Source organism: Orcinus orca, chromosome 16, assembly GCF_937001465.1.
Source record: "Orcinus orca chromosome 16, mOrcOrc1.1, whole genome shotgun sequence".
In the NCBI taxonomy this organism is placed as follows: domain Eukaryota; kingdom Metazoa; phylum Chordata; class Mammalia; order Artiodactyla; family Delphinidae; genus Orcinus; species Orcinus orca.
Genome location: NC_064574.1, coordinates 65,104,249 through 65,116,703, shown reverse-complemented (window position 1 = coordinate 65,116,703; position 12,455 = coordinate 65,104,249). Strand labels below are relative to the sequence as shown.

At 43.3% G+C, this 12,455-nt stretch overlaps 1 protein-coding gene across 1 annotated transcript in view; it reads right to left on the bottom strand.

Moving 5' to 3' along the window:
* The window catches only part of IQCK (IQ motif containing K), a 108,369-nt gene that overhangs the window by 5,110 nt on the left and 90,804 nt on the right, over positions 1–12,455 (bottom strand). Inside the window, exon 8 of the mRNA XM_049699067.1 lies at positions 9,163–9,274. Coding sequence (XP_049555024.1) covers positions 9,163–9,274 — 112 coding nt within the window. The remainder of the gene's footprint in view (positions 1–9,162; positions 9,275–12,455) is intronic.

Here is a 12,455-nt window from a genome sequence, read left to right as displayed (position 1 = left end):
GCTGACATACTAAACAGTGGTTGTCTCTGGAAAATGTTACTGAAAATTTGCCCTTATATGATAGATTATGTTTGTTAGTCACAAAGGGTCACACTTAATGCCAGAACCCACCTCCTGAGCCGTCGGCTACAGTGTTCTCTGCACCTGGGTGCCCTCTTTTGGGGCCAAGCCCTTCACTGCTCCTCATCTGTAGATGGGCAGGGAGTTTGGAAGGAGGGAGAGAAAAACGTCCTCATCCTTATCCACTCACCCCTGGCTTCCTGCTCTGATGGAAATGTCTCCCAGAAACATGGTTATAGATCCTGCAGCCTTCGGATTGAGGACCCAGACTCTCCTACCCTCAAACCTCCCTTATTCCAGTGGCCTGTGGTCATTTCGGCTAGTGTGCAGGGCAGGAGGCATGGCCAGACGCTGCCCACTGTCCAGCCTGGGGCTCCTGGTACCCGGATGGGAAGCTTTGCAAGGGGTCAACGAGCCTTACTGGACCCACAGCTTAAGGTAACTGGACACCATGGCAGGAGATGACCAGAGGTTCCCTGGCATCAGGCAGACCTGGGTTCAAATCCCTGGTCTCTGGCCTTCCTGGCTGTGTGACCTGTGTGAGTCAAGTAACCTCCCAGCTCCAGTTTCCTCATCTGTACAATGGAGAGAATATCTTCTCTCTGGGAGAGCAGGTATGAAGGCTACATGGAAACACAGGGCCTGGCACGCGGTACATGCTCGCTAACTCACGGCTACTCCTGAGCTCCGGACAGGCTTCTCTGCTCTAAGAGCTAAGTTCCAGCAGCATCCTAAGGTCACAATCAGGTGGTATGGCCAAGATAAGGTGCTTATTTTAAGACTATCCTTAAAACCCAATCCTAATAGTTAAGATTTGTCATTACAATCTAAACTTAAAATACTAGATTTAAAATCAAGGAAAAAAAAAAAAATCAAGGAAAGAAATTTCTCTGGTTTCTATCCCACTTCTACCCCAGGCTTTTATCTTTTCCCTCCAGAAGCAAATGCCCTTCTAAGAAACTCATTATGGGAAAGGAAGATTGATGTTCACTACGTTACAGTGTCTTCTTTACGAGAGAAAAATCAGCTCCAGTAATGAGTGCTTCCAAGAAACTTTTTGAAATTTGAAGGCAACAAACAATGTAATGATCCTATTTCCTTCATTGCTATGGCTTCTAGGAAGCTCAGAGCCACATTTCTATTTATTGTAGGAACATTTTTGAGGTTATTATTCACATTGCATAATGTATTAGGGAAGGGCCCAGTATTTCCTGAACAGCCGGACTGTCTTTTTCCTTATGGACACTATGAATTATGCAACAGGCCTTATTTCCCTCTTTACTTTGTCCCTAAGAAATCTCTAGCAAGTATAGGCCTTGGAGTAAGTATTTTGCTTACTGCATTCAATGGCTTTCTATTTTCTCTACTCTTAATTTTTCCTTAATCCAATTACCACATTTACCTAAAAATGTTATATTATATGTGTTTCTGTAAGCAACTACAAACTACTCTTGGACTGAGGTAGGGAACAAACAGGTGAGCAAACAAAAGTAAACAATCTATCTCCTTTGACAGGTCAGCCTCCCCCACCCTTTTCTTTAAAATATCAAGAAGTGATAAAGTCATTCAAAGAGTATTTACAGGGACTTCCCTGGTGGCGCAGCGGTTAAGAATCCTCCTGCCAATGCAGGGGACACGGGTTTGAGCCCTGGCCCGGGAAGATCCCACATGCCGCGGAGCAACTAAGCCCGTGCGCCACAACTACTGAGCCCGAGCTCTAGAGCCCGCGAGCCACAACTACGAAGCCCACCTGCCACAACTACTGAAGCCCGCGGGCCTAGAACCCGTGCTCCACAACGAGAGACGCCACCACAATGAGAAGCCCGCGCACCGCAATGAAGAGTAGCCCCCACTCCCTGCAACTAGAGAAAGCCCGCGCACAGCAACAAAGACCCAACGCAGCCAAAAATAAATAAATATATTAAAAAAAAAGAGTATTTACACAAATATACAATATACACACACATTTAAAAATTGCAATCTGATGTTGTGTGTATATATATATATATATGTAATCTGATGTAGTATATATAATAAATGTAATCTGATGTTATGGGAACAGTTTCTATGTTTTCTTTCTCCTTACTCACACTAGATTTCCAAATAAAATATGAATAGTCAGTTACAAAGCACATTTGAAAACAATTACCAGTTATATGAAGCTAAAAATATGCTATTAATCAAGAAGGGATTTTTGACCACATCTCAAAAATGACTCTGGCATCTTCTTTTGGATTATATTAGCTGTAATTCTTGTCACACATGTTTTTAAAAATAATTCCTGCAACTGTCCCAATGGATAGAGACTTCAGGATAACTTCACACTGTTTCTGTCCTAGAGGAAAATCCTGTTCAGGACGGCCTCTGGCTCCGTGTAACATGAGACAGGCTATAAATGACCATGGTTCTACCCTGACAGCTGATGCTTCTCTCCCTCAGACCTCCTGTCTGCACCAAGGTTGCTCCAAGGAATGAACTTGGCAAAATTCATTCATACTATAAATACCAGAGCACGATATGGATAAAATGGCATTGACTAAACAATTATATTATGTTTGTTTGCTGGATTTGTACATGGATGAGTTTGCAGTTTTCTTACATGAAGGTGAAACCCATTTTTATTTGCAATCACTCCACTTTTTTTCTTTACCGCAAATCTAAAGGAGAACTACATGTGTTTACTATTAATTTTCAAATTGCTTCATCAGAGCTCTTTGGGGTCTAATTACAGTGTCACCTTGGCTGGGGGGGATTGATTTTTGAAACCGCTACAGTACCCAGATTCATAAGGTTTAAAACAGGAAGTAACTCCATACATGAACTTAACAAAATGATTCAGCTTGGTGACCCCTGAAGGGGACAAAAAGTTCTACTTCACTTGATGGGCAGCACGTTGTACCCTGCTCCTGGCAATTCAGCCCTTACCCGAGGGCTTCAGCCAATGCAAACACCAACAGCACGAAACCATAGGTCATAAGAAATTGGACAAGCCGTATGTCATGTTCAGGAGGATTCCTGAGAGGTTTGGGTCTGATGGTAGAATCCAAAAGAGTGTCTTGTCTCTCTGCAACTCTCCTCCCATATGTGTCAGAACACGGGACAGAGAAAGGGCATGCCTGCGCCCCAGCCCTAGGCCCTCCTCGGCTGTGTGACCTTGGCAAGCCCTCGACCTTCCAGGGCCTAACTTATTCATCTACAAAATGAAACCCAGAGCTGCATCCACCAAATATGTACAGACTGCCTGCTCTATACCAGGCTCTGTGCTAGGTGTGGGGACATCAAGATGAATAAGACACACAGTCCCCACATGGAACCCCATGGAACTTAAGAGTCTAGTGGAGGAAATCAATACAAAATTGTTTGAAGCACAGAGATATTTTAATAACGACAATAACCAACATGTATGGGAACTATGTGCCAGGACTTATTCCAAAGATCGTCTCTTGCAATCCTTTAACAACTGTATGAGACAGGACTATTATTATTCCCATTTTGCACATGGGAATACTGAGGCTCAATGAAGTTAACTAGATCACGGTCACACAGATAAAAGTAAAAGGACTCCAAGGGCAACTCTGGTCAACTCCAAACCCCAGTCCTTTACCAGCTGTGCTGTATTGACTTCTTACCAAACTGACCACAGATCTGGGGATGGTGTTTAGAACTGACGTTTTTCCTGAAGACCATTTCACAGTCTCATCATAAATGGGAAATTTACCCCTGAGTTCACATTGGGGCATTTACTGAAAACCTCATCTTTTTTGGAAAGCACTGTTCCTTCTGGAACCCTCAGAAGGTGGAAAGGCAACAAGGGACATGGGCAGCAGGTGGCCGAGGTGGGACCTCTTTCACTTTGCCCTCCACTGCTAGCTGGATCACAGAGTTAAATCCAGTCTGCACTCCCTTCTACACAGCAAGCCAAACCAATCAGCGAACCAACGGCAAATCAACTCAAAAAAATAAGTAACAACAGAAATAAATAGGCATGCTGCACTTTTCCTGACCTTTAAACTGATTACAGCCCTGATTGTCTTCCAATTTTAAGTGAAATGAACCGGCAGCTGTACACAGACAAGCCTGCCAAACAGTTACAGCTCAAATTGCTCCTTAACAAGGGACACCAAGACCGCCAATTTGATGAGCTCCTGCTCTGTACCAGGCTCTGTCTGTATGTGGACTCATACAAGCCTCAGAACTCCATCCATTCATTCATTCCCTCGTTTATTCATTCAACCAAAATTTATTTGGTGCTCACTTTGTGCCAGCACTGCATGAGGACGAGGCCTTCGTCCGCATGGAGCTTACACTTCAGTGAGGAAGGCATGTAACTGCAAATAACGGAAGTACAATCATGCATCAGTAGGACACTCGGGCCTAGAGGACTCTACATTTTAAAGAGAACACAGGGCTTCCCTGGTGGCGCAGTGGTTGAGAGTCCACCTGCTGATGCAGGGGACATGGGTTCGTGCCCCGGTCCGGGAAGATCCCACATGCCACGGAGCGGCTGGGCCAGCGAGCCATGGCCGCTGAGCCTGCGTGTCCGGAGCCTGTGCTCCGCAACGGGAGAGGCCACAACAGTGAGAGGCCCGCGTACCGCAAAAAAATAAAAAATAAAAAAAATAAATAAATAAAGAGAACACAAACCACTGGGGATCTAGCACCTCCTTAGGGTCGCAACTCTGGCTGACTATTAGAACTGGGGAAACTTAACAGTAACATGGACGCCCAGGGCCCATCCCCATCAAGTTGGAATTTCTGGAGATGAGGCACTGGTATTTTTTTATCTTGTAATTTTGAATTTACAGAAAAGTTGCAATAGTCATCCAAAGAACTCTCAGATTCGCCATTGTTTATACTTGATCATTTTCTCTGTGTGTGTATATATATATATGTGTGCATGTGTTTTATAAATTATATTTTTCTGAATCATTGGGGATTAAGCTGCATATCATATCCCTTGATCCCTAAAACCTTCATCATGCATCTTAAGAATGAAGAGGTTTCTGATATAGCCCAAGAACATTGATCAAAATCAGGAAACTTAATAGTGCTACATACCACTGTCTAATATAAAGCCCATACTCAAAGTTTGTTAACTGTCTCAATAATGTCTTTTATAGCATTTTTCCCCATCCGAGATTCAATCTAAGGTCATGCACAGCATTCAGCTGTCACATCTCTTTGGTCTCCTTTAATCTTTTTGGCTTCCTTGACACTGGCATTTTTGAAGAGTCCAAATCAGTTATTTTTGGAGTGTTTCCTCAATTTGGGTAGATCTGATGTTTCCTCATGATTAGATTCAAGTTGTGCATTTTTTACAGGAGTTGTGCATAAGCGTCTGTGATGTGTGTCTTCCTCAGTACATCATACCAGAAGGCATGTGATGTCAGTCTGTCCCGTTATTGGTGACATTAATCTCCAACACTTGGTTAAGGCGGCTCTGCCAGGCTTCTCTCATGCAAAGTTACTATTTTCCCCTCTGTGTTAAAGACTCTGCCTTGTGAAGAGATATTTTCAGACTATGAATATCATGTTCCTCATCAAACGTTCACTCAGTGGTTTAGCATCTATTGATGATTGTTGCCTGAGCCAATTAATTCACTAACATGGTTATAAAATGGTGACTTAAATTTCATTATACTGCTAAATGTATTACTTGGCATTCTAATGTGGGAGAAAAGCTTCCTCTTCTCACATTTATTTGTTTATTTGTTTCTTTATTTGGTATCCATATGGACATTTGGATTTTATTTTTTTTAGTCAATGAGTTCATTACAGTCACTGTTGATTTTCATGCTTAAATTCTGATGTTAATTTTGATGCTTAAATTGTCCCAGATTTGCCCAGTGAGACTCCCTTCAAGCTGGAGCCTGTATTCTTTTCCCATGTTCCCATCAATTTTTTGAGCCTTCTTTATTTTCTGGCAAAAGACATTCTAAGCTCTTCTACTTTCCTTGCCCCAGCCCTGGAATCGACCATTTCTCAAACAAAACAAAACAAAACAAAAACCCAACCTAATTCCATTTAGAATGAGGGGTACTTAGAAACCAAGATCTGGGCACTAGGAATGCTCATTGCTTCTAGGGTTTTCAGTCAATAGCATTAGTATTTTTAGAAAGCTCCTGAGGTGATTCAAATATGCAGCCAATATTGAGAACAACTGTTTATGAAGAAGGGGCCTAACCATTACTTAAGCCGATGACTACGGGTAGGAAAGGGGGAGAAGAAACTCTAGGAGCTGTGGAGTAGTGAATCAATGCAGTGTGCTTCAAACCATGGGCCAAGACACATTAGTGGGCCATGAAATAAATTTACTGAGTCATGTCCAGCATTAACAAAATTAAAAACTCAAAAGACTAGAAAATACCAAAGGGTATTACATATAAGGTAATTTTTTTATAAAACTTTTGTTTTAGCTAGGTATATATGAAACCATCTGTACATTCATAGGTACTAAATTGTGACATAAAACTATTTCTTACTGGTTCACAGTCCAAAAAGATTGAGAATCTGTCCTAAAGGAGAGTGCTTGCTTTTCTCTCTTCTCTTAGACAAGAGTGGGTGCTTCCACCACCCAGGCCCTAAGACAAGGGAGGGAAGAGCCAAGAGAACAACTCAAAAAGAATGGGGGTGCTTCATTATCTGTCATCTCCTTTAAGGGCAGATTTACATTACACTTCATTCTACTGTGCCTGTTAGAGCAGATTCAGTGTGAACTGGGGAGACACGCTGGGGTGGGGCAGTGGAGAAGTCTGCGTGTCCACCGCTGGTTTCTTCTGCGTCAGGTGGACGCTGGGAGGTAACCTGAACTATCTTTCCATTGCCCCACCCGAGAGGGCTGGCCACTGGGTAAGGAGACCCCAGGAGCAAAAGGCTGGGAGTGGTCTGGCAGAGGTGGGGTCCGGGTGGTGGTAGAAAAGGGAGAGACAGAGCCAGATCCCTACAGGGGGTTCTGCCACGTGTTGTCTCCCCTGAGGAAGAGCTCATATGAAACACAGGAGTCAGTGAGCCAGCAAGGGGATGCCTGCCCACAAGACATGGGTGGCCACGCAGTCTCAGCCAGAGAAGCGGCAGCAGCCGAGAGAGGGTCACAACAGGAAGTGCAGAGAAGATGCCCCTTGGATCTGCCTCCCTCCCACCCAAACCCACCGAAGGAGCAAGTGGCTTTGAAGAGGAAAGGGTGGACGTGTGAAAGAGCAGACAATTCTTTCCCCCACTCCCAACCCCACTGAGGCAGAGCAGAGGAGGGTGAGTAAGCATTAAATTGGATCTGAGATTGAGATTTTTAAGTAGACTGGACTTTATGAAATCAGAACATACTTAAAAGACATGAAATCTAACCAATATGCCAAGCAGGAACTGGAAAGAGATTCGAGAGAACAGGGTTGAAGACAGTTTCTGGGCAAAAAAGAAAACTTTTGTTTAGACTCCACCACGCTGAGATTGCTCAATATTTTTCCTTTTCCCTTTAGGCAGGGCAACCTGGGAAGGCCCCTCTGAGGTGGTAATGTCCCCAGGCCTGGAGGGTGAGAAGAAATGGCCATACAGGAGCTGGGAAAGGATGATCTGGCAGGAAAGGAATAGAAAGTGCAGAGTCCCAGAGGTGAGGAAGGCGTTGGCATATGGCAGAACAAGAGAGACTGGAGGAGCTGCAGCCTAGTGAAGGCGGACAGGGACGGGGAGGGCGGGGAGGTCAGAGCACGGATGGTGGGAGTGTGATGGCCTGTAGGCTGCCGAGGTAGCTATGATCATTTTTTCTCCATTGGTTTTCATAATTGTAAAGTACTGCACTTATTTAAAAGATTCCAACAGTGCAAGATTCCCCCTAGTCCTAATTCCTAAAGGAAACTACCATTAAAGTATTCTTCCAGGCTGTTTAGACATCTCTCTGTTTCCCTGTATATATTTTTAATATGAATGAAAATTTATGGTTCTGCAACTTTTTTCCACTTGTTAATATACCATGAATCTCATTCCATGTTGTTGGTTAAATAAGTGATGCTAAATTCATACCACACAGCCATTAAACGTCATGATGGGGCTTCCCTGGTGGCGCAGTGGTTAAGAACCCACCTGCCAATGCAGGGGACGCAGGTTCGAGCCCCGGTCCGGGAAGATCCCACATGCCGCAGAGCAACTAAGTCCGTGTACCACAACTACTGAGCCTGTGCTCTAGAGCCTGCAAGCCACAACTACTACGCCCATGTGCCACAATTGCTGAAGCCCGCGCGTCTAGAGCCCATGCACCGCAATGAAGAGCAGCCCCCGCTCGCCACAATCAGAGAAAGCCCGCGCACAGCAACGAAGACCCAATGCAGCCAAAAAAAAAAAAGTCATGATGCCACTCTCTAGTGCTGACCGAATGATGTTCTGAGTATGTTTAGTGACAGGGTAGATGATATAACAGAATATACAGATGTACTTGTAACAGAATGTAAAAACCCATTTTTAATAATATATGAATATATATTTTTTTGCATCTTTTTGTACTGAAAAAGTATAGCAGGATGTGCACCAAAATTTTAACAGTGGTGAGATTTCTGATTTTCACCCCCCTTTTCTTTTTGTTTGTCTAATTTTCCTACCACGAATATGTAGTAACTTAAAGTTTAAAAATTAAGAAGGGAAGCAAATAGGACAAAATTGTGACACTTGCACATGACAGGTGATGGGTGCTTGTTCTCTTATTCTTAATACTTCAATGTGTGTATGTGTTTAATTTCTCAGAAAAGGGGAGAGGATGGCATAAAACACCGCTTGAGTTCAGACACACAGTCAACAGCTTAGAAGAAAAACTACCCATCACATTGATGGGCACTGTGACTCCAAAATGATGAGTTATTCTTGTTGTCTTGCAGCTAAAAAAAGAGACCTGCAGACATGGGATGACACTGAATGTGTCCCTGAGTGAGGGGAATGGCCATGTCAATTATATTGTCATTCCAAAGCTGAATCTTAACATGCTGCCACCTCCCCTACCCCCAATGGAGTCCCGCGCAGATATAGGGACCTTATAAAACCTCAGAGGGCTTCCTTCTTGAGCCTGGGGTAAGACTCAGGCTTTTTCTGAATAAACCAAGGGCTGTGAATCAAACAACTCACCTTTCTGCTCTTGCTTGGCCCAGAAAATTTCGACTCGCTGGCGGATGTGCTTGTCCTCACGCAGTTTCTTCTGCCACTGACGCAATTCTTGAATCTCAGGATCACAGCGAACCTGGAAAATTCCCCCAAAGCTTTAGTTCTCTTTCTACATACTTTTATACATTAGCTTGTAACCCTGCAAGGAAAATCCTTTACAAACCACCTGGATGTACTTTTGATTCTAAAGGAATCATTGTTCTAAATGAATTATCTATTCTCCTAAAGCTTATATAATATTTGAAAGTAAATGAGGTTGGATGAAGGTTTGCTACACTAATGGTAGGCTGAGAGCTTTCTAGATCTGTGCTGTCCAATAGAAATATAATGAAATCACATGTGAAATTTTAAATTTCCTTGCAGTCTCATCTTATTATTTTTTTAAATATTCATTTATTGAAGTATAATTGACATGCAATATTATGTTAGTTTCAGGTGTACAACATAGTGATTTGACATTTAAATACATTATGAAATGATCACCATAATATGCCTGGAAACCATCTGTCGCCATACAAAATTATTACAGTATTATTGACTATACTCTTTATGCTGTATAGTACATCCCCGGGACTAATTTATTTTATAACCAGAAGTTTGTACTTCTTAATCCCCATCACATATTTTGCCCATCCCCCCCCTCACCTCCCCTCTGCAAATGCCAGTTTGTTCTCTGTATCTGTGAGTCTGTTTCTGTTTTGTTTATTTAGATTCCACATATAAGTGAAATCATACCGTATTTGTCTTTTTTGTCTGACTTATTTCACTTAGCCTAATACCCTCTAGATCCTTCCATGTTGTCACAAATGGCAAGATTTCATTCTTTTTTTATGGCTGAGTAATATTGGCATATCTTGGAGATATTTCAGGTTCAGTTCTAAACCACTGCAATAAAGGAAATATTGAAATAAAGTGAGTGGCACAAATTTTTTGGTTTCCCAGTGCATATAAAAGCTATGTTTACACTATATTGTAGTCTATTAAGTGTGCAACAACATTATGTCTAAAAAAACCAATGTACATCCCTTAATTAAAAAATACAAAACAAAAAAACAATTACAATAATAATGTCAAAAGATCACTGATCACAGATCACCATAACAAATAATAATGAAAAAGTTTGAAATATTGCAAGAATTACCAAAATGTGACACAGAGACAGAAGAGATATATATTCCACATCTTTATTCATTAATCTATTAATGGACACTTCAGCTGCTTCCATATCTTGGCCATTGTAAATAATGCTGCAGTGAACATAGTTCCCCAACCAGGGATGGAACCCCCAGCCCTCGGCAGTGAAAGCGTGGAGCCCTAACCACTGGACTTCCAGGGAATTCCCATATCTTTTTTTAAAAAAATATTTATTTATTTTATTTTTGGCTGTGTCAGGGCTTAGTTGCGGCCCGTGGGATCTTTCATTGCGGTGTGTGGGCTCTCTAGCTGTGGTGCGCAGGCTCCAGGGCGCATGGGCTCTGTAGTTGTGGTGTGCGGGCTTAGTTGCCCCACAGCACGTGGGTTCTTAGCTTCCCGACCAGGGATCGAAACCGCATCCCCTGCATTGGAAGGTGGATTCTTAACCACTCTACCACCAGGGAAGTCCCTCCCATATCTTTCTGAATTAATGTTTTTGTTTTCTTAGCATAAATACCCAGAAGTGGAATTGTTGGATTATATGGTAGTTCTATTGCAATCTTGTTTTAAAAAGTGAAAATAAAGTGGCAGGATTATTTTTAAGAGTATATCTTACTTAACCTAAAAGATACAAAATAATATAATTTCAACATGTAATCAATATAAAATATAATTTATGAGATATTTTACTTTCTGTTTTCTATACCAAGGTTTCAACCTCTGGTATGTATTTTATACTTACAGAGCATCTTAATCTGGACTAAACACATTTTAAGTGCTCAGAAGCCACACAGAGCTGGTGGCTATTGTACTGGACAGCAGAGTTCTGGATTAATCACAGGTAATGCACTAACCACAGTTCCATTTGATTGACTGAGTGCCTACTGCATACTGCGCTTTGTGCTAGACATTGAGAATAAAGAGATAATTAATGGTAATTGTAATAATGATTATTGTTATTATTTTTAAATTACTAATATAACATATTTATTGAACACTTATGTTCCGGGCATTGTTTAAATGTTTTACAAATTTTAACTATCAAAACCAGGCAGAAATGATTATCTCCATTTTACAGATAAGGAAACCGAGTTTAAGTGGCTTGCCGAGTCTTGGAGCTAGGAAATGGTGGATTCAAATGTAGGCAGACTGTTCCAATTTCCCTTGAGGGACTTAAGAGTCTGGTAGGAGGGGACCTTCAAGATGGCGGAGGAGTAAGCCGTGGAGATCACCTTCCTCCCCACAAATACATCAAAAATACATCTACATGTGGAACAACTCCTACAGAACACCAACTGAACGCTGGCAGAAGACCTCAGACTTCCCAAAAGGCAAGAAAATCCCCACATACCTGGGTAGGGCAAAAGAAAAAAGAAAAAACAGAGACAAAAGAATAGAGACGGGACCTGCACCTCTGGGAGGGAGCTGTGAAGGAGGAAAAGTTTCCACACACTAGGAAGCCCCTTCACTGGTGGAGACAGGGGGTTGGGGGAAAGCATCGGAGCCACGGAGGAGAGCGCAGCAACAGGCGTGCAGAGGGCAAAGCAGAGCGATTCCCGCACAGAGGATCGGTGCCGACCGGCACTCACCAGCCTGAGAGGCTTGTCTGCTCCCCGGAGGGGATGGGCGGGGGCTGGGAGCTGAGGCTAGGGCTTCAGTCGGATCCCAGGGAAAGGACTGGGGTTGGTGAACACAGCCTGAAGGGGGCTAGTGCACCACAGCTAGCCGGGAGGGAGTCCAGGAAAAAGTCTGGACCTGCCTAAGAGGCAAGAGACCATTGTTTCAGGGTGCGTGATGAGAGGGGATTCCTTCCCCATGTGCCCACAGAAGGCAGAGCACTGCCTAAGCGAGCTCCAGAGACGGGCACAAGCCGCGTCTATCAGCTCAGACCCCATAGATGGGCATGAAATGCTAACGCTGCTGCTGATCAGCTCAGACCCCAGAGATGGGCATGAAATGCTAACGCTGCTGCTGCTGCCACCAAGAAGCCCGTGTGCAAGCACAGGTCACTATCCACACCTCCCCCCCGCCACCACGTGGGAGCCTGTGCAGCCCGCCACTGCCAGGGTCCCGTGATCCAGGGACAACTTCCCTGGGAGAACACACGGTGTGCCTCAGGCTGT